Source organism: Trachemys scripta, chromosome 18 (assembly GCF_013100865.1).
Source record: "Trachemys scripta elegans isolate TJP31775 chromosome 18, CAS_Tse_1.0, whole genome shotgun sequence".
Lineage (NCBI taxonomy): Eukaryota > Metazoa > Chordata > Testudines > Emydidae > Trachemys > Trachemys scripta.
This window is the reverse complement of record NC_048315.1, coordinates 23,567,569-23,594,294: the sequence shown is the minus strand read 5'-3', so window position 1 is coordinate 23,594,294 and position 26,726 is coordinate 23,567,569. Positions and strand designations below refer to the sequence as shown.

General features: G+C 50.2%; 1 protein-coding gene across 2 annotated transcripts in view; it reads right to left on the bottom strand.

Annotated features, from left to right (window-relative positions):
- The window catches only part of RNF43 (ring finger protein 43), a 118,743-nt gene that overhangs the window by 35,349 nt on the left and 56,668 nt on the right, over positions 1–26,726 (bottom strand). For both annotated transcript variants that reach the window (XR_004643445.1, XM_034752784.1), the window contains exon 2: positions 14,288–14,410. Coding sequence is in view for 1 of the 2 variants with exons in the window: in XM_034752784.1 (XP_034608675.1) it covers positions 14,288–14,410 (123 nt within the window). In the remaining variant the exon portion in view is untranslated. The remainder of the gene's footprint in view (positions 1–14,287; positions 14,411–26,726) is intronic.

The following is a 26,726-nucleotide window of genomic DNA, read 5'->3' as shown; positions in this document are numbered from 1 at the left end:
GAGTGTCATCTCCTGGGACACAGCTGGAGAAACATAGGGGCTGCCGCTGGTGTGCGTTTATGGGATATGATGTGCAAGGGGTAATGGGAAGGGTTAAGCTGTGTAAATCATTGCTGGATTGAGGGGGGCGGGAGCAAAGTGCAGAAGTTGCTGGTTGTGGAGGATCATAGTGTGGGAGGCTGTTGGTTTGGGGGGATTCCAGTACAGAGGTTTCTGATTGGGGGGATGGCAGTCAGGCGGTTGCTGTTTTGGGGGGATCACAGGGCAGGAGGATGCTGGTACCGGACGAGATCGCAGTGCAGAGTTTGCTGGTTGGGAGGGATCACGATGCAAAGGTTGCTGTTGTGTGTGTGTGTGTGTGGGGGGAATTGCAGTAAGAGGTTTCCAGGGGCGGGGGTTGGGGCAGGGTAGGGGGAGGATTGCAGTGCAGAGGTTGCTGGTTTGAGGGGGATTGCAGTGCAGAGATTGCTGGTTCAGAGAGGGATCGTAGCGCAGTGGTTGCTGGTTTGAGAGGGATCGCAGTGATGTGGCTGCTGGTTTTGGGGGTATTGCAGTGCAGATGTTGCTGGTTCAGAGGGGGGTCATAGTGCAGCAGTTACTGGTTTGGAGGGGTCACAGTGCAGAGATTACTGGTTCAGGGGGGATCACAGTGCAGAAGCTACTGGTTTGGAGGGATCATAGTGCAGAGGTTGCTGGTTTGAGAGGGATTGTAGTGCAGTGGTTGCTAGTTTGAGAGGGATCACAGTGCAGTGGTTGCTGGTTCAGAGGGGTATCGCAGTGCAGTGGTTGCTGGTTTGGAGCGGGATTGCAGTGCAGTGATTGCTAGTTTGGAGCAGGATTGCAGTGCAGAGGTTGCTGGTTTGGGTGGGGATTGCAGTGAAGAGGTTGCTGGTTTGGGTGGGGATTGCAGTGCAGTGGTTGCTGGTTCAGAGGAGTGTCACAGTGCAGTGGTTGCTGGTTTGGAGCGGGATCGCAGTGCAGAGGTTGCTGGTTTGGGGGAGGATTGCAGTGCAGAGGTTGCTGGTTCAGAGGGGGGTCGTAGTGCAGCAGTTACTGGTTTGGAGGGATCGCAGTGAAGAGGTTGCTGGTTTGGGTGGGGATTGCAGTGCAGTGGTTGCTGGTTCAGAGGAGTGTCACAGTGCAGTGGTTGCTGATTTTGGGGCGGGGGAGATCGCAGAAGGGACTAGATATCACCTCTGGTTTCTCACTGAGCTCCTTCACCAACACTTGGCTCCAGAGTACTCCTCAGCAGCAGGCAGGAGGCATCTGTCTCAGTGCACACAGGCCCAAGGCGATGTGGTAACTGGTCATTCCCTGCCCCTCAGAACTGCTCTCCTCTACATTCAGGAGAAGCACCACTGACACTGGCCTGTGAAGGGCATTGTGGCCTTGACTCTGCCCAATGCAGCGTTACAGAGTCCCCCATAATTTACCCTCGCAGTGTGGGAGATGATTGCCCACCCACACCAGTTGTCATGGAGGCACCGGACCGATGCTCTGAATGAAGCCAGTCAGGATTGTGGTTTAACATGCCTCCTCTCTCTAAGCTGTCGCCAGGACAAGAAGCCTATATGGCTTGGGTCTTCCTGCGTCTGACCTTGGAGCATTCAGCCGCCCCGTTCTCACCATGCGCTTCCCGCAGCGAGTCGGCCTGGATGGGACTCTAGGGAAGCCAAAGGGGCCTGCACCCCAACTTCTCAGTCAGACATGACTCTCAGCCAGCGTGTAAAACAGAAGGTTTATTAGTTGACAGGAAGACAGCATAGAACAGAGTTTGTTAGCATAGAAAGCAGGAGCATTCAGTAAAGTCCATCTTTGGGGGAGGGGAGCCCAGAGCCAGTGCTCTGGGCTTCCCCCTGGGCCCGAAGCCAGCTCAGACTGACTTACTTCCAGCTTCCCAGCCCCCAACACACCCGTTGCCTCTCCACCAGTCTTTTGTCTCACTTCCTGGGCAAAATGTTACCTGGTCGCAACCCCCCTCCTGGTTCTCAGGGCATCAGCCATCGCAGCTGGGGCCGCCTCACCTGCCCCCGAGGGTCTCAGCAAAAGTCACACACCCTTATTCCCACCAGCTAAGCACTGCTGTAATACACAGGGAAACTGAGCTACACACAGTATCCATGCAAAACAGTAAGGCTCACATAGGCTCACATACAACATAAGGAGGAGAACCCCACTTTGTCACATCTCTCCCCCCTTTGAGACCGAACTGAGTGAGGTTACTTTAGTCAGTGACCTGGCAGCTGAAAAAATACTATCCTGCTAATGACCCCGTTACGCCTACTGGTAGGTCCAATCTCACTCTCTCCCCCATCTTGTTCCACACCTTGTGCTGTCGTCAGCCACTGCTCATTCACCTTTCTCCCACCCAGACAGCTGAGTGTCTCTGGCTCCTGCATTACCCTGCACTAGGCTTCTCCAGGCTGTCTCCAGGCAAGCACAGAATGAGATCTCCAGCCTCCTGGGAACTGAAACCTGTCTGAGTGCAATGTGGGCCTCTGGCTCTGAGCACTGGAGCAAACCAAGTGGGATCCCTGACAAAACTTGTTGTTGGAGTCTCTGATATATGCCATCATGTGCCAGCAATGCCCCTCTGCCATGTACATTGGCCAAACCGGACAGTCTCTACACAAAAGAATTAATGGACACAAATCTGACATCAAGAATTATAACATTCAAAAACCAGTAGGAGAACACTTCAGTCTCCCTGGACACTCAATAACAGACTTAAAAGTGGCAATTCTTCAACAACAAAAACTTCAAAAACAAACTCCAACAAGAAACTGCAGAACTGGAATTAATTTGCAAACTAGACACCATCAAATTAGGCCTGAATAAAGACTGGGAGTGGATGGGTCACTACAAAAACTAATTTTCCCCTGCTGATACTCACACCTTCTTGTCAGCTGTTTGAAATGAGCCACTTTGATTACATTGATCTCATTAGCACTACAAAAGTGATTTCCCCCCTTTGATATTCACCCCTTCTTGTCAACTGTTGAGAATAGCCCACTTCCACCTTAATTGAAATTGCCTCATTAGCACTGACCCTCCTTCCCCCCCCCTCCCCCCGCTTGGTAAGGCAACTCCCATCTTTTCATGTGCTGTGTATTTATACCTGCCTCTGTATTTTCCACTCCATGCATCTGATGAAGTGGGTTTTAGCCCACGAAAGCTTAGGCCCAAATAAATTTGTTAGTCTCTAAGGTGCCACAAGGACTCCTCGTTATATGAGAGTCCGTTTGTTTCAATGATTCTTCCTGTGCAAATGTAAAACAACGAGGAATCCAAGATGTGTCCGCACATGGGGCAGACACGGCCATGTGTTTTTGTCACAGCCTGCTTTTATTAATGGAGATATCCTATCTCCTAGAACTGGAAGGGACCTTAAAAGGTCATCAAGTCCAGGCCCCTGCCTTCACTAGCAGAACCAAGTACTGATTTTTGCCCCACATCCCTAAGTGGCCTCCTCAAGGATTGAACTCACAACGCTGGGTTTAGCAGGCCAATGCTCAAACCACTGAGCTATTCCTCCTTTCTTCACAGATGCTTCTTTTTGGCTCTGTCTGTTCTGCTGTTCTCGATGGCTTTAACCACAGACCAAGAAGTCTGCCGCCATTCTGATCTGTCAGCAGCAGCAGCTTCCCATGTATTCGGGTCAACTTAACCGGAGTGTCCATATATCATTTTTGTTGGCCTCCCAGCATATGTGCTCCTGTTCACAACTGTCCATAAGACCTGGCTTTGGGGAGTTGTGTATCATCCAAACATATGAGGTGACCAACCCAGCAAAGTTGTGTCTGAACGCTAGTCACACAGCACTGGTCCAGGACTTTAATGCATAATATCCTGTCCAACCACTTCATGTTACAGATGAGATGCAAAGAGTGCATATGAAAACACTCTAGTTGCTTCTGCTTTAGAGAGTCCATGTTTCACAGCCATAGAGAAGAGTGATTAACACAACTGCACAATAGACACTAATCTTGATGTGACGTCGAATGTCTCTCACATGCCACAGGTGGAGACTAAGTCGACCATAGGCAGAACTGGCTTTAGAAATGCACTGCGTCATTTCATCATTGGTCATAGCAGTATCAGATAAAGTGCTGCCCAGATAGCAAAAGTTTTCTACAGCATTAAGTAGTGTGTGATCCATTGTGATTTCGGGAGCAGAATACATTTTTGCTAGAGCAGGCTGGTAAAGCTTCTGTTTTCTTGAGACTAATAGAGTCCAAATTGTTTTGCCAATCTAGATTCCTGGTAAATACCCCAGCAACGCGTCACTAGTCAGGGGCTAAAGGACGACCTCTGCTCCAGCCCTTACAAACGGGGCATGCACACGTGGGGGGATGCAACACACACAACTTGGAGGGGGCAGAGAGAATTCAGACGTGTGAAGGTGGGGGAAGGGCTCACACACACACACATTAATCCTGTTGGGTGGGTCCTAGCACTGAGTTCAGTAGGGTTCCATTGGCATGACAATGTGTCACCAAAGAGTAACAGAGAGACCTCGCTAGGCTCTGCCTCAGTGGGTAGGATCTGCCTAGACCACGGCACTTGAGATGTGGGTCCCTGCTTCCATTGCCAGGAGCATGCATTGCTGACCAAATGGGAGGTTGCCCCATAATGTGATGTCATCTCTAGGGTTAGCCTAGACCATCTAGCATATTTTCAAACAAGACTGTCCTTATCCGCGCTAAGGGCAAAATCATCTCTCACAACGTGCTGGCTCCAATGCGACTGTCTACACGGTTCTGACCCTGCTTTGTGTCTCCCAGTTTCCATATCTAGTTTGTGGTCACTTGGTGAGCGTTGGCTTTAACTTTGCATACGTCACTCTGGTGAGGGCTCTGTTATTGCAATCGTTCTGTGCAGGGAGCTGTACCAGATCAGCTTGCGGGGGGTTGGGATGTGGAATTCCTCAGGTATTGTAGATTTATAGATTTTGCTCTGATGTCTTGAACATTTCTGGGCTTTCGGTGGGTGGTTTGTCCACTGGCCAGGAGGGTGGAGTTGTCAAACCGGAAGGTGATGCTACAGGAGGGACACGGCTCTCATTGGGATGCAAGTTTTGGCTCTCTGGTGCTTTGTGGGTTGGTGAGTGCTTGCTACACAGACTGCACAGTGGGGCTTAAAGTGTGTGGGGGGGAAGGAGACAATGGGGTTGCAGATCTGGCAAAAATATCATTTAAAACTCAGGTCAGGTCAGTAAGGGGCATGCTCTCGGCACTGCCTGACAAAGCTGCTGCTCCCAGATTATGCTAGACCTGCCTCTTTCCCCAAAACACTTCAAGCGCTGCTGCACAAGCCTCTCTGCTCACTGCACGCCAGCTGCACTTCCCCCCAGGACTGACAGAGACAGCTACGGGTGTGAAGCCCTCCAGGGTCAGGCATTAGAGGCCACTGTCCCAGGGACTGTGACACCGCTTGGAGCTGTTCCCTGCCAGCCTCGGAGCTGTCTTTGGCAGAGAAGTAGTTAATGGCTGCCTCTTGTGGAAGGAAGGAAGGAAGGAAGGTGAACAAAGTGCAGAGCAGGGATGATCTTACTCACGCGGGGTGCTTTGATCTGAGCGTCCTTGGGAGAGCATGTGCAAGCATGTATCTGCCAGAATTGCTACAACAGGCTTCACAATTACAGTGTGTGCCTCTAGCTGAGGGGCCAGAGGTCAGAGCCAGAGCTTCCCAGCTGTAAGATCAAAGGCAGCCCTCTTGCCCTGTGGCTGCCCTGAAGTCAGAGGCATTCCCCAACCCAAAAGAGGATGTTACACAGAGAGTGTGCACGTTCAGCTCCCTCTTCCTCCTGCCCAGGCACACACATCCCTCCCTTCTCTCCTGCTTGGGCTGCCGGGGCTCTGGAGAGCCAGGAGCAAGGTTGGGAACGAAGGTGGCAAATCAGAGGCCAGGGGATTAGGGTTGAAGGCTAAGGATCAGAGAAGGGATTGGGAGCTCTAGGGTTTGGTAGAACCAGATTGGGAAACTGGGCGGTGGAATAAGAGGCTCAGAGCAGGCTCTGGATCAGGGAGCGGAGTCATCAAAGGATCCTCAAAGTTTGCCAGTACCTGAGGACAAACAGGACTTTCAGGTAGTGAATTTCACCCAGTGGGAACCAGTCAGCATGCACTGGATAGCAATCACTTCTACAAGGATTTTTCCTGTTAAAGACAGAGAAGATGGAAGAAGCAAGTAACCGGCTGGGCAAACGATTCTTGAGAAATAGCTTCTCTGCAAAGGGGATTGTTGGGCATTTGGTTGTTATTCAAAATCATTTGACAAATCTTTGCTGCAAACACTTAGGCCAATGGGCGTCTCACAAATCACTGGCTGCAACTTACTGGTAGAGTGCTGGCAGTTTGTTATCCAGGCCATGTGATTGGGCCTTTCAGCCCCATTCTATTGTTGGTTTCCGTGACTGAATGGCCTGATTTCCAGTCACTCTGGATGCAAATCCATACTGGCAGGAGTAGTCCTGAAATTCTGGCTTGCTGTCGCCATCCTTGGAACAAAATCTCACTCGCCGTCACAGAAAAGAAACACACAAGAACGGCTGCAAACACAAGTGCAGCAAAGGGGCAGGTGAATAATTCCTCACAGTATCTGCCCAACTCTTCAATTAACTCTCCCTGTGCATCTTAATCACCTTGGCTATTGATTTTCAGGTTTGGATGCCTCAGTACTGGAAGGAGTTCAGAGAAGAGGACCAGGAATGATCAGGTGGCTGGAAGGAGTGACTCACAGGGCAAGACTGAAAGGGCTGATTGTGTATTGCTTGGCTGAGTGACAGCGAGGGTGGAGATCATGATAACATTTTACAAAGGGCTATTCTTATCATCATTTATATAGTGCTGCAATTATATCTGCAATGGTCCACCACAGGAAACAAAAGCGAGAGCCCCTTCCTCAGACAGCATGAGCTGATACAGTACAAAATACCGCAGCACAGAATGGTGTGCGGCTTGCACCGACACGATGCTTCCCGCTTCCCAGAACCAGGAGTCCCGTGGAGCGAGAGGATGTGTGTTGAATACAGAGCAGGAGGCTGTTCCACCAGCGGCATGTAAGGAGTCGGGATGAAGGGGAAGAGAGCGATCAAGAATGAAGCTTGGGAGGACTGTAGAGCAGGGAGATGTTTGGACAGTGGGCAGAGCCTGCCGACTGATGGCTGAGTAGCTTGGCCCTGATGGGGAAGCCAGCGAAGGGCCTGAGGGAGCTGGGGAGGCACAGTCTGAGTGGTGCACAGAGACGTGACCTCTGCCAGCAGAGGGGAACTAAAACCTGATTTACTGAATGCTGCTGTGGACGCATCTGCCCATACGACAGGGCTGAGCTACACTCGTTGTTGGGCTTCTTTGATTCAGGGCCCCACTTTGTCACTGCCAAATGCCAGGAGTGAGGTTTCATAGACCAGCGCAGGGAGAGTGACAGTCATGTTAACTGGTCAAGCAGGATCTCAGGCAAAGTCCAGCCCTAGTCAAATTCAGTCCTGAAAGCAAAATGTAGCCCCCAAATGGGGCAGTGCCTCACGAGAAGAGTCATTCCCTGTGGCCTCCGACAGAGCCCAGCACTGCTGACTTCCCCTGGCGGCAGGAAAGAAGGGGGGGATATGACCCCTCCAGTCACCCTGGCAGTCCCCCCCCAACCAGTGGGAGGAGGGAAGATCACAGCAATCCCCAGCAGCCAATGAGAGGGCAGAAGCCAGCCAGGCAGACAGGTGCAGAGCTCGGGAAAGCCAAAGGAGGAGTGAATGGCTCGGCCTTACAGGGGGTCTCCCGGCCGCGGCCAGCCCAGCGCTTCAGGCCCCGCACCTGGCCTGTCTGTAACGCCGGCCTGCAGACCGGCCTCAGGCGGGGACAATCTGCTCCTCCTGCCACAGCCTACCAGCCACAGGACACAGCCCAGCTCTCCGGCCACCGCCTGCAGCCGCAGCCCTGCAGCTGCCCACAGCGGCTCGGGATTTGGATCCAGAGACCAGCCCTGCCTGCAACTGAGCCCGCGGGTTCCAGGCTTTACAGACTGTCAGCACCGTTCAGGGAGGGAGCAGGCGGCCTGTCCCTCTCCAGCGATCCCCGGGGAGGGCCTTCTGGCCTGCACCGCTCTCCTGACCGCTCAGCCAGAAAAGGAACCTGCGTGAGTCCCCTGGAGTACAGTTAGATCGGTCGTTAGGGCTTAATCTTGCAGCAGGAAAGTACATGGCATCTGCAATAGGACAAGACCTGCACTGCCAGGTCCCTGGATGATAAAGTGTGTTTCTAACGGCATCTCCTCACAGGCCTGCAGCGTGTCCCCATGTGCACCCCCAGGTACCTGGGGGTCAGATAGAACAGAGGGGGAGACACTGGTGGGTCGGAACACTGGGGAGTGTGTGGTCACATGACCTAGTGCCCTTGCCAGCATCGCTTTCAGTAATTAACAAGCATTGAGACATCTTAATCGTTTAAATCTTTTACTAGTGTATATTTCTCTGTAATCAGACCCTTATATATAGTTCCTAGTTATTGTCTTTAGTCTGTTTGCTGTGTGAGTTTGAATTATTTGTGAGTGAAATGTGGTAGTCACGGCCTCACGGTGCTTAGCCCCTCGTCTCACTGTAGGCACAGCTAAGCAGCTTTATTCTTAGCACACCAGGAGGAGTCGGGCACCTCCCAGCAGCACCATGAGATGAGCCCAGGCGACAGAAAAGACTGGAGGTCCCCTCTTCTGTTTTCACATCAGGCAGGTACTAAGCCAGCGCCGAAAGGGGACTTACAAAAACAATGTTTGCAACACATGCGAGTGACTCTACACTGGGCTCTGCACTTACCCCGAGACCTAGTAATGGTAAAGAAAGTAGAGTTGCATTTGCTTCAGGAATGTTGTCACCGTGACACAGAAAGAAAGGACCAGTAACAGGACAGGAAGAATTAGTGTGTTACTGGGCAGTGCTACATTGCTGAACTTCCCCACCTGATCGCTGTGCACAGCTAGTGTTCCCGTCCAAAGGCCCAGCAAAAGCCATCGCTATGGGCACAGCCCTTACCTAGGGGAACTGATTTCAACTTCCAAAGGAAGTATCACCTGATGTGAGAGACTGTACTGCAGCTTTCATTCTCTGTGCCTTACAAACATTGCGGAGTTCATCCTCCCGCCGCCTGGGAGGTAAGGCACTGCTGTGACCCCCCTTACACAGATGGGAACTACGGCACAGAATGTTCAGAACTGCTCAGCGCCCACAACAGGGGCAGATTTTCACAGAGGCTCAGCACGTCGGTCTCGTACAACGGGAGCTGCTGGGTGTTGTGCACTTTTTAAAATCCCTTTATTTAGGTGCCGAAATGGGAGCTGGGCACTTGACATCCCAGGTCCGGCTGTGGGTGCTGATCACTTCAGTCTGGCTCTAAATGCATTTAAAATGCAGCCCCATGCAACTTCCCCAAAGTCCCACAGAACGTTGATCTGTTGCTAAGGCTGTCAAGCGATTAAAAAAATTAATCGCGATTAATCGCACTGTTAAACAATAATAGAATACCATTTATTTAAATAGTTTTGGATGTTTTCTACATTTTCAAATATATTGATTTCAGTTACAACACAAAATACTAGTGTACAATACTCACTTTATATTTATTTTTATTACAACTATTTGCACTGTAAAAAACCAAAAGAAATAGTATTTGTCAATTCACTTAAGTACAGTCGTGCAATCTCTATCATGAAAGTTGAACTTACAAATGTAGAATTATGTACCAAAAAAAACTGCACTCAAAAATAAAACAATGTAAAAATGTAGAGCGTACAAGTCCACTCAGTTCTACTTCTTGTTCAGCCAATCGCCCAGACAAACAAGTTTATTTACATTTACAGGAGACAAAGCTGCCCATTTCTTGTTTACAATGTCACCTGAAAGTGAGAACAGGCGTTCTCATAGCACTGTTGTAGCTAGCATCGCAAGATATTTACATACCAGATGCGCTAAAGATTCATATCCTTTCATGCTTCAACCACCATTCTAGGGGACAGGTGTCCATGCTGATGACAGGTTCGGCTCGATAACAAGCCAGAGCAGTGCGGACTGACACATGTTCATTTTCATCATCTGAGTCAGATGCCACCAGCAGAAGGTTGATTTTCTTTTTTGGTGGTTCGGGTTCTGTAGTTTCCGCATCTGAGTGTTGCTCTTTTAAGACTTCTGACAGCATGCTCGACACCTCGTCCCTCTCAGATTTTGGAAGGCACTTCAGAGTCTTAAACCTTGGGTCGAGTGCTGTAGCTATCTTATCTCACATTGGTACCTTCTTTGCGTTTTGTCAAATCTGCAGTGAAAGTGTTCTTAAAATGAACAACACGTGCTGGGTCATCATCCGAGACCGCTATAACATGAAATATATGGCAGAATGCAGGTACATACAATTCTCCCCCAAAAGGTTCAGTCACAAATTTAATTAACAATATTTTTTTTAACACGCGTCACCAGTATGGAAGCATGTCCTCTGGAATGGTGTCCAAAGCATGAAGGGGCATACGAATGTTTAGCATATCTGGCACGTAAATACCTTGCAATGCTGGCTACAAAAGTGCCTTGCGAATGCTTATTCTCACTTTCTGGTGACATTGTAAGTAAGAAGAGGGCAGCAGCATCTACTGTAAATGTAAACAAACTTGTTTGTCTGAGCAATTGGCTGAACAAGAAGTAGGACTGAGTGGACTTGTAGGCTCTGAAGTTTTAAATTGTTTTGTTTTTGAGTGCAGTTATGTAACAAAAAAAAAAATCTACATTTGTAGGTTGCACTTTCAGGATAAAGAGATTGCACTACAGTACTTGTATGAGGTGAATTAAAAAATACTATTTCTTTTGTTTATCATTTTTACAGTGCAAATATGTATAATAAAAAACAATATACACTTTGATTTCAGTTACACCACAGAATACAATATATATGAAAATGTAGATAAACATCCAGCCCAGGGCCCCACGCCCTGAGAGGGCCTGAAGCCCGGAGTCCCAATTTTTCTAGGCGGGGAGGTAACGCTTTTTTTTTTTTTATGTCCAAAGTGGGTCGGCAGCACAAAAAGGTTGAGAAACCCTGAGTTAAAGTGAAAGTCACCAGCTAGTGCAGAGGAAAGATATGCCCACTGCTCTAGAGCAGCAGTTCTCAAACTTTTGCAACCCGAGGACCCCCATTTTGATTTAAAAACATTTGGGGACCCCCCAAAAACCCCCACTCAGCCCCTGCCCCACCCCTTCTCTGAAGCCCCGCCCCTTCTCACTCTATCCCCCCTTCCTCCATCGCTCGTTCTCCCCCACCCTCACTCACTTTCACCAGGCTGGGGCAGGGGGTTGGGATGCAGGAGGGGGTGTGGGGTGCAGGGTCTGGGAGGGAGTTTGGGTGCAGGGGGGGTTCAGGCTCTGGGGTGGGGAAGGGGGTTGGGGTGCAGGAGGGGGTTGGGCACACTGCTTACTAGCAGAAGAGGGATCCAGGATGATGGACATTTGCCATGGGTAAACTGGGGGAAAATCTCTGTTACATTCTCTGTTGCAAAGATCCATCACATTAGCTTCATTAATTGGACATAGGACTTGGCTGCCACAACTTGCATCACTTACCAGTGTGGGGCTTCCTTATATCCTAGATAGCTTTGGTCATGGAACCTCTGAGCCCTGCCTGGACAGACTCAGCAAGCATTGGACCTGACCCCTCCAAGCGCTGAAGCCAAGAGGTATTCTCTGCACGTCTACGAGATACACAGTGCCTAGTGGCAAAGACCCACTGAAAGAGGCCAAGCAGGAAAGAAAAGGGGCAACACCCAACTCCTCAGCTGAGCAAGTGAGGAGCAGAAAGGTGTAATTCCCCCTCTCACAGCGAAAAACAACATAACAGACTAATCATTGAGGACAGACTAAAACCACAGAAAACAGGCTATAAACATCAGAGGCCCAGTGCTGTCACCTGACTCATGCTGATAGTACCTTACGCCAGTGAAATCAGAGGGACGCCTCAGTGACTACAGTACAGCCTCATGTGAGTAGGGACTGGGCCCATAATGGCTAAGAAATAAGTTGCTAAGCAGAGCCTCTCCCAGAAGAGAAACAGTCCATTCTAAGGTTGCAAAAGACACTCGTCAAAATAGGGTGTCTCTACATTGCAAGCTCTCTGTGCAGGCCCTTCATTTCACTCATCTTGGAAAGCTCGCTTGCAATGCTGCGCACAAATGTGAAATAAGAATAAATTCCGTATAAAAAACTAAGTGAGGAGGCTGTCAAGGTTCATAGAATATCAGGATTGGAAGGGACCTCAGGAGGTCATCTAGTCCCACCCCCTGCTCAAAGCAGGACCAATTCCCAACTAAATCATCCCAGCCAGGGCTTTGTCAAGCCAGGCCTTAAAAACCTCTAAGGAAGGAGATTCCACCACCTCCCTAGGGAACCAATTCCAGTGCTTCACCACCCTCCTAGTGAAATAGTTTTTCCTAATATCCAACCTAGACCTCCCCCACTGCAACTTGAGACCATTGCTCCTTGTTCTGTCATCTGCCACCACTGAGAACAGTCTAGATCCATCCTCTTTGGAACCCCCCTTCAGGTAGCTGAAAGCAGCCATCAAATCCCCCCTCATTCTTCTCTTCTGAAGACTAAACAATCCCAGTTCCCTCAGCCTCTCCTCATAAGTCATGTGCTCCAGACCCCTAATCATTTTTGTTGCCCTCCGCTGGACTCTTTCCAATTTTTCCACATCCTTCTTGTAGTGTAGGGCCCAAAACTGGACACAGTACTCCAGATGAGGCCTCACCAATGCCGAATAGAGGGGAATGATCACGTCCCTCGATCTGCTGGCAATGCCCCTACTTATACAGCCCAAAATGCCGTTAGCCTTCTTGGCAACAAGGGCACACTGTTGACTCATATCCAGCTTCTCATCCACTATAACTCCTAGGTCCTTTTCTGCAGAACTGCTGCCTAGCCACTCGGTCCCTAGTCTGTAACAGTGCATGGGATTCTTCCGTCCTAAGTGCAGGACTCTGCACTTGTCCTTGTTGAACCTCATCATATTTCTTTTGGCCCAATCTTCTAATTTATCTAGGTCCCTCTGTATCCTATCCCTACCCTCCAGCATATCTACCACTCCTCCCAGTTTAGTGTCATCTGCAAACTTGCTGAGAGTGCAGTCCACACCATCCTCCAGATCATTGATGAAGATATTGAAAAAAAACGGCCCCAGGACCTACCCTTGGGGCACTCCGCTTGAAACCGGCTGCCAACTAGACATGGAGCTGTTGATCACTACCCGTTGAGCCCGATGATCTAGCCAGCTTTCTATCCACCTTACAGTCCATTCATCCAGCCCATACTTTAACTTGCTGGCAAGAATACTGTTCCAAACAGAACCATTGAAAATTCAAGAAAATGCTGCCATAAAGCTCCGTGTTCTGCCTTAATGCTGCCCTCTTGTGTGTATGCTGGATTCACAGAGTTTAAAGCCAGAGGGGACCACTAGCGCTTGTGGTCTGACCTCCTGTATAATACAGGCCATCACGTTTCACCCCATTGCCCCTGTATATGGCCCAATCATTTGTGTTTCGCTGAAGCATCTTCCAGAAAGTCGTCCAGTTTGGATTAGAAGACACCAAGAAACAGAATCCACCACTTCCTTTCCAAACTGTTTCCAACAGTTAATCCCCCTCGTTGTTAAGTATTTGTGCCTTATTTCCAATTTGGATTTGTCTGGCTTTAGCTTCCAGCCCCTGAGTCTTGCTCTGCCTTTCTCTGCTAAAGAATTGCAATACCAGCTTTCATTACAGGGCCACAGATGATGTTTTCCAGGGATCTTGCCTCATTCAGTGCACAGGATAAATAGTGCAAAATACAATCCTTGCGCTGCGAAGTGTGGCCCTAGTGGCTGTGGCTGACGTCTGTTGGGCACATAGAACTGACTGGAGCGGGCAGGAGAGCACACAGCGTGTGTGGAAGGGCAGCAGCGGGTGGGGAGTGGGTAAGCTGTGGAGAGGAGCAGGGTTTCCTTGTGATGCTGGCTAAGGGTCACCTGTCCTGAAGGACCCAGGCTCAGATTATGAAAACGTTACACTGTTTACAAGGCTGTTCAGTCCCAAGTGCCATGAAGTTTGGATACCAGGGCCAGCCGGGCCCCCAGATGCAGGAACAGACTGGCTCAGAGCCCCTCCAATGGGACCAGAAACCAGATCAGTCCTCCTGCCAAGGGAACAGAGACTCCTCCTGCATTCCCCTTATTTCTGCCTGTCCCTTTATCCCCATGGCCCAGACCGTTTCCGTTCAGCGCGTTCATGCACATACCTTGTTGGCCAATGACAGACAGGGGTGCAGATCTCGATCGGGCCGCTCGAGTTTGACAATAGTGACAAAGCCGGAGCCGGTGTGCTCGTCCTCACTGGTGTTACACAGAGACAGCGGGTGGAACTGTGGGCACAAAGGAGGAGGGAACTCAGATCTCATTGAGCACAATGGGCGTGTCAGTTTTCCTGCTAGGTCTAGGTAGTGCGCGGGATCCCTAAGCTGACATGCAAGGAGCTGAGCAGGGTCAGGCAATTAGTCCAGTGACCAGGTGGGATTTACACACTGTGGCGTACCCCTGCCCACAACCAGTACACCAGGCCATGCCCGCCGATCTCAGCCATTGCACAGCGTATGGGAAGAGGGTCTCCATCAGCCAGGAGCCAAGCCCAGGGGGGTGCAGGTGCCTTTGCAGATCAGGTCTCACTTAGAAACTCCTTCACAAAGCAGCAAACTCCAGTGCATTGCCCAGTGCAGCGAGAGCTGGGCTAATGAAGCCTGAAGTAGGGCAGGAGGCTGCTGCTCTAAGCTTTGCACTCACTAACCAGCCTTTGCTGTTTGGCCGGCGTTAGAGGCAACGCTTCTTAAGTGGGGTGAGTGCCCAAGAGCGGCAGTGGGGGCAGGGGGGGGGGGGGGGGGGGAGTAGAAAAGCACCGGTTACCGTGCCCTGGTGTCAGCTCGAGGGGTCCCACAGCAGGAACTGGAACGCCCGGCTCAATCCCCTACAGGCAGCACATGATCTGATTGGAACCGTTCATCCAAAGGTCCCAACATGCTTTGCCACTCTCAGTTCTTCCAACCACCCACTCCCCAGGAACCAGGTCGCTATCATCATCCCATGTTACAGAGGCAGGCAGGGGCTTGTCCAAAGTCACAAAGTCAGTGGCAGAGCCAAGGGTAGACCCCAGGAGTCCTGATGGCTGGTTCCCCCTACTCTGACCACTAGACCACTCTGCCTCTTAGATTAACGGCTTTTAACTGTTCTGGAGCATGTGACAGGCAGCCTCCCTCCCTCCCCAGTCCTGGACCCAAAGCCACACAGACCACATGTATAAAGGCAAATTGCCTTTGAGTTCGCAACCGCATCAGTCACTGAGGCAAAACCGCTTGAGACCCACTGGGACCAACTCCATCCCTGATATGCAAACTGCAGCTACAGACAACTCCCGGTGCGAATCAGCCTCGTGAGAGGATGCAAGTCACTGGTGCCTCTGTGGCTTGGTGGGCTCCCACCTGCATAGTGGCCACAGAACCCCAGTGCTTGTTATCCAGCCGTGCAGGAACAGGGACATGAAGGGGGTGTAAGGAACAGAAGGGCACAGCTGGAATTGCTGGGGCAGGCACAGCTGCATGCGTTCTGGGGCCATAAGGCATGGGGCCAACTCACAACAGCCTATTGTCTGAGATGCACATCCTGCCTCTTGCCTGGCCAGAGTTATGTGCGACAGGGGCCTGTTTCCCACTCAAACTCGCTGTACCACCCTTTATGTGTCTGGGATCTAGCCAGGCCACCCAGGGCGCTCAGTTTCATATCTGGCCACCTATGAATCAAGCCATTTTTTCTCATAATGACATCCCAGGAGGGCTCTTCTCAGGTCACTTGTTGCTGAGAGTAGAAAGGAAGGATGGTCTTGTGGCAAAGAAACTGACTAAATTCAACCCTTGGCTTTACTACAACCTTCCCGTGACCTTGGGCAATCCTATCTCGCTGCAGCTCAGCTCCCGGTCTGTGAAATCCTGCCCCACCCCCGGGTGTTGTGTGGGTAAATTATTGTGGGAGAGGTGCTTAGATGTTATGAAATAAGAAAAGTGTCTAAATACGTAGGATACTGGAGAATAAAAGCTTTTTTAGCACACTAAGACATTGGAGTAAGGGAAATAAGTGGGAGAGTTCAGTGAACAAACCACAAAGAATGAGGATGATTATGAATTTGGGCAAGATTCTCAGACCTGAGGGAAGGTTGCCAACCCTCTAGGATTGTCCTGGAGTGTCCAGGAATTAAAGATTCATCTTTAATTAAAGATTATGTCATGTGATAAAACCTCCAGGAATACATCCAACCAAAATTGACAACCCTACCTGGAGTTTCAATATAGCTGCATGCAAAGAAGGCTTGTGTGATCCACAGTAAATTCTGCTGCAAGGGCCTTGCCCTCTGTGGCATTCAGTGCTGCAGATTCTGCAAACTTAAAAGTAGGAGGCTGAATCCTGGCCCTGTACACTGCTGTAACCAGCCAGCTGGGGGAGAGTGCCCCAGCCCAGGCACTGCCTCTCCCCCATGCAAGATACAAGCCCTCATGCGGGGGGCATATTGGGGGTGGAGCTAGAGGCAGAAATGGATGGCGGCATAGACAGTAAATGATCTACTCTGGCCAGAGAAGTTGCCATAACTTGCAACCTGCCTGACGGCTGTTGATTTCTGAGCCTTTAGGTGAGCGGTTTTCAAACGTTTTTTCTGGGGACCCAGTTGAAGAATATTGTTGATGCCCACGACCCAACATAGCTGGGGGTGAGGGGTTCAGAGTGTGGGAGGGGGCTCTGGGCTGGGGCCGGGGATGAGGGGTTTGAGGTGCAGGAAGGGGTTCCAGGTTTGGGGGGCTCAGGGCTGGGGCAGGTGATAGGGGTGCGGACTTACCTCCGGTGGTTCCTGGTCAGGGGCACAGCGCAGTGTCAAAAACAGGTAGGCACTAGCTGCCTTAGCCAGGCAGCACCACCAATGGGACTTTTAACATCCTGGTCGGCGGTGCTGACCAGAGCGACCCAGTGCCTGACATACCGCGACCCCGTACTGGGTCACAACCTGAAGTTTGAAAAATGCTGCTTTAGGTTACAGCAAGATCATTTTCAAGCTTTTCTCAGCTACCAGGAGGGCTGCTAGAAATGTACATTTTAATGAAAGCTGAGATTCTCACACAATTAACCAACTCTAGATCTTGGGCCTTTAAGAAGAATACCAAATATTGGGACACTCACCAAAAAAACCAAACAAACAAAAACAACCACCGGAGTTGGCAACACTGGGGACATAATAAAAAGATGTAATAATTAATGGTGTAGAGATGATAGATTGAGAGCACATAATGAGAACATGGGGAGCATTCGATAATATTGAAAAGCAGCAAATTCAAAACTGAGAAAAGGATATACTTTTTCACACAATACATAATTAAACTGTGGAACTCACTGCCCCGGGAAGTTATTGAAACCAAGAATTTAGCAAGATTCAAAGGACTAGACGTGTATCTGTATTACAAGAGCATCCAGAGTCACAATAGTTAATGCTAAAAAAAGAGTTTTGGAAGAAAGAGAACCCCAGGAGATACACCCTTCTGGTTCAGGGCTGATGCCGATCTCGGACTTCAAGGGATCAGGATGACACATTCATGGGTACAGAGTATTCCGCAGCTGCTACTGTGGGGTTTCTGCGGCTTCCTCTGAAGCACAGTGCTGGCCACTGTCAGCCAAAGGGCACTGGATTAGATGGACCTCAGTTGTGAGGCAGGCTTGGAATTCCTGTGTTCCTACAAAATGGGAGTGAGACTTTGCCAGCGGAGAGTGCAGTGGGGAAAATTCCTAGAGTAAGGAAACAAGGAATGAAAAATAAAAGAGAAACAACTGTGAGCATCTGCTGCAGCCCACAAAACTGGTGGAGAAAGAACAAAGCAGACCTGCACCAGCTCGCCCAGTGCAGCAATCCCTGCTGTGCTCATGGATCACAACAGAATGAAACCAGCATCCCGGCCACCCCAAACTCTGGAAGGACATGATCAAAGCCAACCATATAACGAAAAGGAAATAAATGACAGTTACCCAGGCCCCTACCTTACACCTCTCCCGATGGAGAGCTCTCAATCCCCTCCCTCCCCGAGGCCTCCTATCCCAACCAGGGCTCTTTCACTCCCCCAGGGCTTTGCCTTCCTCTCCCTCCCATGTTCAGGATACAAAAAAACAAACAAACAAACAAAAACCCTACATTTTTGATTGACGATTTAATTATTTGCTCCTAGAAAACTGGGCAATGCATTCGATTAGTTCCATGTGCTGCCACCTGATTCCTCATCCCTGCCTCTCTAGGTCACCCTCCTCCTGGCATCCTCCCCCTCCTCCACCACGAGGCTCTTTGGCCTCCCATTCAAAGCCCCGCAGAACACCGCCCCTAGCGACTTACTGGCTTTGCTCACGTTTCACCTGGCCCCCTCTGCCAGCCTGGAATGCCCCATTTCCTTACACCATGGCTCGCTGGAGCAGGGACTGTGTCTGTCCTGCACCCACTATGACGGCCCCACCTGGCAGGGCCTCTGACAGCTTCCCTCAGCTAATAAAATAAAATAATAGCATCAATCATCATCATCTGGGCTGCCCAAAGAATTCCCTAAAGCCGCACACGCTAGTCTAGGTCACACAGCCACTACCCTGGGTGTGATGCTACAGCACTCAGATAGGTAAAGGGCTGGTTAGAGGGCTGGAATGTGGAGTGCCCCTCCTGGAGGCTCAGGAGGAGGGGAGTTTCATGGGGCTCAGTATTGAGACAGGCCCATTGTACAATTTTTATTAATGATTTAAACAAGCTACCTTCATTTCTAGGCGACTTTGAGACTGGTGGGGGATAGGGTGCCAAGGGCACTGTGGTGATGGGGTACCTGAACCAGCTACGAAAGGTAAAATACTACAGCAGAGGTTTTCAAACTGTGGGGCGTGCCCCCTTACAGGGGCATGGAGGAACATTCAGGGGGGCTTGCGGCGATGCCAGGTGGCTCGTGCCAGGCTTGCACGGTGGAGCCGAGGCCAGCTCCCATGGGGGGCAGGGAGGGAGTGTCACTCCACCCCCTGACTCACCTCAGCCTTGGGCCTCCCAGATCCTAAACCTGCTGGGCTGCCAGCACTGATTCAGGAAACCCAGGGGCCTGCTTGTTTGTGTCCCAATCTGCCTTGTCTGGATGGGCCCAGCCCCAGGGGAGGAACAGTACAGGCTTAGTAAGAGCCAGGCCAAACTTTCTCTTGCCCTTGAGAGAGGCTCCTGCAGTGACGGATGGCTGTGGGGGGGCTCCCTGAGCAGGAGCATTGCCATGGGAGGCCTACAGTCCCTTTGCACTGGGCTACTGTGCAATGAAGGTTTCCCTGCTTGGTGTTTAGCTCTGTAAGATCTACATGGCACTAATCACCCCCAGACCCAGACTAGACAGGGCTGGGCCTTTCCCCAGAATGCCGGCCCAGCAGCGCTGGATCTCACTCTTTGTTTCTTTTGGGAGGTAGGGAGCACAAGCCCTTCAGGCCTCTGTGATACCCTTGTTCAGGCCAGGAGGGGCCCAGCCCCACTGCTGCACTGGGCCTGGTGATGCTGGCAAGGGCCAGGAAACTAACTATGACCCCAGGAAATGCAGAAGATCGTCCCTGGGGCCGGTGGGGCCCTGGGACCAGAATGCTGCGGGGAGGCCTGGAGTTCCTCTCTTCCCTGAGGGCAAGCAGCCAACCCCTTGACTGACTCAGCCCCTCAGGGACAGCAGCGACCTGGCTTCCAGGGTAGCGGGAGGTAGGGGGCTGCTGGAGCTCAGCACTCTGATGTGTGGGTCAGTGACTGTGACTGCAGCATTTGTATGGCCCATTGTTATGGGAGTCCCCTGGGGCCCTGCACCATGTCCCCACCAGGCCTGTCCAAAGCTTGCTGTGGCCTGATCTGTTCTTCCAGCCCCTAGCTCCTGGGTGCTGTAACATGCAGGTGTTTCCATAACCCGCCTGGGCCAAGAACTACATGGCTGCTTTGTTACAAACCAGTGCAGCAAAAAACACTGGGCAGTTCAGGATCCCAGCTATCCTGGACGTGCTCAGATCTGATCATTGAAACCATTGCACTTATCTGGCCCATTCTCTGGAACCTAATGGAAAACGAGGGGCCCTGTAAACTGAGCTGCCGTGTCCATCCCTGGGCCTGGGGGCTGATGCAGCTTATGTGTGAGATAGAGAGAACTCCAGGGGAGGTTCACTTCATGCACGAGTGCTTCTTTGCTATGTGTGGCTTGTGTAATTGTGCATGAGACCCTGTGATGAGAACGAGATGTAAGTGAGATCAGAAGGAGTGCGGCAGCATCTGGCTCTGGGTGAACGAGCCTATCCACTCCTGTATCATCGCTCACTGCTCGGAGCTGCCACACTTGGAATGTAGCAAGGTAACGTTCCCTGCTGAAGCTCAAAGGCTCCCTTATCATTCCTCTAAACCTTTTAGAATAAGGGCAACATTCTGCTCTCCGTCACCCACGTGTGAATCTAGTGCCCCCCACTAAAATACATTTCCCCACTGGGGTCACCAAAATCAGAGCTTGGCCCTTTGATCATACTGTTATAGTCATAAATAAAGTGTAATGAATGAATTTCTATGTACTAATCTACGAGAGACTGTCCTTGAGAGTCAATGTACTTTAGGTGGAGGACTTGGGGGAGCTGAGAAAATTAACAAGTAGTTATTGTTCTTAGTCCAGTCTCCATGATAACAATGAGAAAATCTTTCCCCCTTTATTTTGGAATGCCAGCCCCCAATCTTGGAAGAGGCCTGTGATGGCAAGTTGTTTTGCACCTTGCTTTGCTGTGCCCATGAAGCCTGTTGCAATGAATATTATGATAGAAAACTTGCACTGATTTGTATGAATAAGAGTATTGCCAACCTCAAGCATTCAAAAATCATGAGTTAGATCCCCCCAAAATTATGAGATTGCCTTAAAAATCAAGAGGATAAGTGTGGGGTAATTTAAGTGTAGAGTAACTATATTACTTCATTCTCCATCATCCTTAGCACCCTGCAAATACATCATGGGGGTGCACAAACCATCACTGCTCTCCCTGCATCCTGCCCCCACGGTGATAGGTGCATTTTTTGATTGCATGTAATGTTCCTGCAATCCAACAGTGCCTTAATTTCGCTCCTGGTGAATCGGTTCGCCTTTCATCTCACACACATTGTGCAGTGCACAGCAGAGCACAATAATGCAGCTGGTATTCACAACACTGGCATCCAAATGGTTCTGAAGGCAGCAGTATCTTGACTTCAACCTTCCAAATGCGCATTCCACCACCATCGTACAGCTACTGAGCATGTAACTGAACCTTCTTTGCCAGCCTCTGAAGTCAGGGAATGGTTTCACAAACCATATGTAATGATCCTCACTCGGAGGGGGGGGGGGGGGGGGCGGGGTAGTTGATAAGGGAGCATCACCTAGTGGTCAGGGCTTAGACCCAGGACTTGCTGGGGGGTTGTTGGTAGGGGAGTGTGAGCTCTCCCTCTCCACCAGACTTTGACCCAGAGCCCTTTGAGAGCTGTCAGTGATCTGACAGCCAGGGTTGCTTGAGGCCACCCTCCCTGGACGGCTTCCTATCACTCCCCCCATCCTGCGATTGTCCCAATGTCACCATCTGGGTCTAGGCAGCATGAAGGGTGTCTGCTCACCACAAAGAACCTTCTGGCTGCTGCCTGTACCAGGGTAGTGCTCTCTCTCTCTCCCCCCACCTCCCTGCTTCTCTCTCAGGCTGTCCCTGCAGCAGGTCCTCCCTTTCCTCAGGAAAGGACCTTTGGGCAGTGTGACAAAGCTCTGTCCTTGTCTCCGTGGGTCCCACATTTCCTGGCAGATTTTGCTAGCCTCAGAGGCTCACTGTGACCCTCCACATAGCCCTTTTCTCTCTAGAGACAAGGGTCACAGCCTACTGAGCCATTTTCACCATAACCCAGCGAGGGAGGTGAGGAGAAGCTATCCTCCCTTGCAGTCTCTGTTGTCTCTCAATCTCAGTGATTAACCAGGGGGATAAAGAGGGGAGCCCGGGCCCACCCTCTACTCTGGGCTCCAGCCCAGGGACCCTAATAGTAGCAGCTAAGGTAGCTGACCTTTTAGAAACAAGACATGTACAATTCCCTGGGCTACTTCAGCCCCCACTTCCTCAAGCTCCACTTCCCCCTTACCTCAGGGCCTCCTGCCTTGTGCCTGATATGGTGTGTACTGCTCAGTCTCTCCAACAGCACAACTTCCTCCCACAGCTCCTGACATGCGCACCTCCCTGACTGACTGGGAGGCTTTTAACTAGTTTCAGCCAGCCCCTGATTGGCTTCAGGTGTCCCAATCAACCTAGTTGTCTCCACTGCTTTCAGGAAGGATTTTAATTGGCCCCAGGTGTCTTGATTAACCTGGAGCAACTGCCATTTGGTTACCATGGTAACAGGGATTTGTTTAGCCTGGGGCTAACATACCTGTTCCTCACTACTTTACTGTAGCCATCAGGCCTTGTCCCATCACAGCGGTTATATGGGGACAGATTCAGTCTTTCTTTCTTTCTTTCTTTCCTCTGCTCTGCTGGAGCTGCAGGTTGCAGGTCTGCTCTCTTCCCTGGTCTGCCCTAAGGGAGCTGCTCCCCTGCCTTTTAACTCCTCTTCCAGTTGGTGCATTTCCTATAGGTGTGGCAGGGTGGGGCTGCCTGGGCCCAGAGCAGTTCCTTAACCCCTTGTTACCCAGTGTGGGGGTTGTACATCCCATCACACCATGGCAGAAGGGGATACGTGAGGTCCCCTAGAACAGTGGTTCTCAACCAGCGGTATGCGTAACCCAGGGGTACTCAGAGTTCTTCCAGCATCAACTCATCTAGATATTTGCCTAATTTTACAACAGGCTACATAAAAAGCCCTAGTTACATCAGTACAAACTAAAATTCCATACAGACAATGACTTGTTTATGCTGCTGTATAAAATGTAAGTACAATATTTATATTCCAATTGTTTTATTTATTAATTATATGGTAAAAATGAGAAAGTAAGCATTTTTTCAGTAACAGTGTGCTGTGACACATTTTGTATTTTTATGTCTGATTTGTAAGTAAGTAGTTTTTAAGTGCAGTGAAACCTGGGGGTACGCAAGACAAATCAGACTCCTGAAGGGGTACAGTAGTCTGGAAAGGTTGAGAGTCACTGCCCTAGAATAACTGTGGAGACAGATTCCATTTGTAACAATGTCATCAAGAGGAAGTAAGGTCCCTGCTTGTTCATGGAGGTGAAGTTCTGATCTTTGAAAAAAACCTGACATAAGAACATAACATAAGAACATAAGAATGGCCCTACTGGGTCAGACCAAAGGTCCATCCAGCCTAGTATCCTGTCTATCAACAGTGGCCAGTGCCAGGTGCCCCAGAGGAAATTAACAGAACAGGTAATCATTCCCAATTGCTCATTCCCAGCTTCTGGCAAACAGAGGCTAGGGACACCATTCCTGCCCATCCTGGCTAATAGCCATTGATGGACCTATCCTCCATAAATTTATCTAGTTCTTTTTTGAACCCTGTTATGGTCTTGGCCTTCACAACATCCTCTGGCAAGGAGTTCCACAGGTTGACTGTGCGTTGTGTGAAGAAATACTTCCTTTTATTTGTTTTAAACCTGCTGCCTATTAATTTCATTTGATGACCCCTAGTTCTTGTGTTATGAGAAGTAGTAAACAACACTTCCTTATCTAATGACAGGTTTCAGAGTAGCAGCCGTGTTAGTCTGTATCCGCAAAAAGAAGAACAGGAGTACTTGTGGCACCTTAGAGACTAACAAATTTATTAGAGCATAAGCTTTCGTGGACTACAGCCCACTTCGAAGTGGGCTATAGTCCACGAAAGCTTATGCTCTAATAAATTTGTTAGTCTCTAAGGTGCCACAAGTACTCCTGTTCTTCTTTTTGCGGATACAGACTAACACGGCTGTTACTCTGAAACTTGTCATTATGCAAGGCACTGCATTTAGCCGTATGGAATGGAAATCCATATATGTTCCATTCTATATGCATCCGAAGAAGTGGGCTGTAGTCCACGAAAGCTTATGCTCTAATAAATTTGTTAGTCTCTAAGGTGCCACAAGTACTCCTGCTCTTCTTTTTTCCTTATCTACTTTCTCTACACTAGTCATGATTTTATAGACTTTAATCATATCTCCCCTTAGTCGTCTCTTTTCCAAGCTGGAAAGTCCCAGTCTTATTAATCTCTCCTCATACGGAAGCTGTTCCATCCCCCTAATCATTTTTGTTGCCCTTTTCTGAACCTTTTCCAATTCCAATTTTTTGAAATGGGGTGACCACGTCTGCACACAGTATTCAAGATGTGGGTGTACCATGGATTTATATAGAGGCAACATGATATTTTCTGTTCACCATGCACCTTGCCAGTACATCCCACACTGGTGCCCCTGAACCCGCCTCTGTGGCTGACCAAAGCCTGCGTAATGATGGAGTATTATCCTTTATAGTTTGTACTCATTTGCTCCTTTTGGAGAAAAAGTTATGGGCATGTAAGTCCCATCAATAACCCCAGTGCAGTTTTGAAAGCCCAGTCTCTCAAAGCTGGCACTTATTTCAGTAGTATTGTTTATGCCCACCACTTTCGGGTAAACCACAGTCCTGACCTCCTTGCAAACTTCCAATACCTGAACTCCCACAGTTGACTTGCCAACAACATACTGGATTGCCATGGACTGGTAGCAGTCTGGAATAGCCAGCTTCCAGATGGCTATAGCAACCTGCTTATGGACTGGTATGGCTTCCCTCATGTGTGTCCTGGTGCTGAAAGGTCAGTGCATAGTGCTCACAACATCTGCTTCTTCATGCAAAAGTTCTGGAGCATCTGTTGGTCATCCCAGGTCCACAGAACAATGTGATCCCACCAGTCTGTGCTTGTGGCCCTGCTCCAGGAGCTGCTACTTATGGAGAGTCGGCAGCAGGCATCAGCTGCGTCAACTGGGCTGTGGATGCCATGGCTGGACTCTCCTCTCAGAGCTGCCTTCAACAGGACAAACACTGAAATCTCCACCAGCACTCGCAGATGCTCTGTCTGAATCCGGACATAGCAAGGAGCCTGTGACCAGGAAAAGGTCGTCCACCAGTGCTGGAGCCATGGTGCTGACTCCTGTTGCAGGGAATATGCAAAATGGCTCAGCCGCATGTGTTGGTGGGCTAAGAGCACTTCAGGCAAGTGCCGCAGGAGGGACAGACAAGTTCTCCCACAATACGTCACAAATCAAGCTCTGGAGCTAGTAAGGGTGCTAAGAATCCTGGGATACGCTCCCCAGAAGCCAAAGCTTCTGACACGTCTGCATACTACAGTATGGATGTGCTGGCACAGGTCTGAGGTGTCCATAGCACTCACAGGTGAACCTTACAAAGAACAGGTTTGCAAGTGTGGGTCACATGGACTCAGGTTTACTACACAGTGTAGACAGATCCTGGGGGCAAGGGTAGAGGGCTGGTTCCACCTCAGGCTATGCTGAATTCCTGAGAGGCGAGCACATTTCTGGGATTGCTCAGGGGCTGTGATGTACTCTTACTTGGGGAGCAGCTGGCAGGGCTGCTTGGAAGCTCTTTGGGGCAGGGTCTGTCTCTTTGTTCTGTGTGCGTCTAATGCTCAGCACAATGGGGCCGGCCCTGAGCTGTCTGGGCCTCCTTGGCTTACCACATGATTAATAATTGCAAGTTGCTTCACCAGCTCCCAAAGGGGCTGGGTGTGTGAGTGAAATGCTAGCCGTGGAGTGAGAGGGGTGATGTAAGAATCCAGCCAGGAAGCCAAGAGGGCAGTTGTTGTGGGATTAATGGTTAGGATAATGCAGAGACCCTCATTTTTATTCTATATTGTGAGGGCCCAGGTGTGGGGCTGTTTGTCCCTGTGGTCTGGCTAAGCTCCCTTGCCAAGGAAAGGCGCTTTGCACAGAAAATTTCTGCTGTCGGTCTGTCCCTGTCCTGCCAGGTGGCTGCTGGCACAGAGGGTGTGCCTTGCACACTAGCCAGAGCAGGTTAACATGAGAGCACCAACAGGGCCGGCTTTAAGATGATTCAGCCGATTCCCTGGAATCGGGCCCTGCGCCCCTCAGAGGGCCCCGCAACGTCCCGAAGGAGCTGCCGCCGAAGTCCTGCCACTGTCGGCGGTGGCAGCTCAATCGTTGCCGCATCTCCGTCGAATCGGGCCCCGCGGTGCCTAAAGCTGGCGCTGAGCACCAACAGCAGCAAAACAGCAGGAGTATTGGCCAAGCTCAGAGCCCCCTATTCATGTGAGTGCCGACTCACCGATGTGTGTCAGAAAATCTACAGCTGACCCTAAATGGACTGACTGGCTCAGAACTAAACCACGGGTGGAATTAGTGGAATGGAACTAGCCAAATCCCCAAATGAAATTAGCTGCCAGGTAGCCACCGGTGCAGAGTCCCAGAACGTGATTTTCTGACCACCCCTCTGCCACGCTCTCTGAGCAAGCAATGGCCCCCATTCAGGACTGCAGGAGCAGAGATGTGGCCGATGGGCCCATCCCCCGTCCCAGGCCGCCCCTATGCTTTTCTTTTAGAAGCAGGTTTTTCCACAGAGCTCAGCACGTCAGGGTCGAATGGACGTTGGGTCTCAGACACTTCTGAAAATCTGGTCCTTATAATCTTGAGTGAGACAAAAACTGGG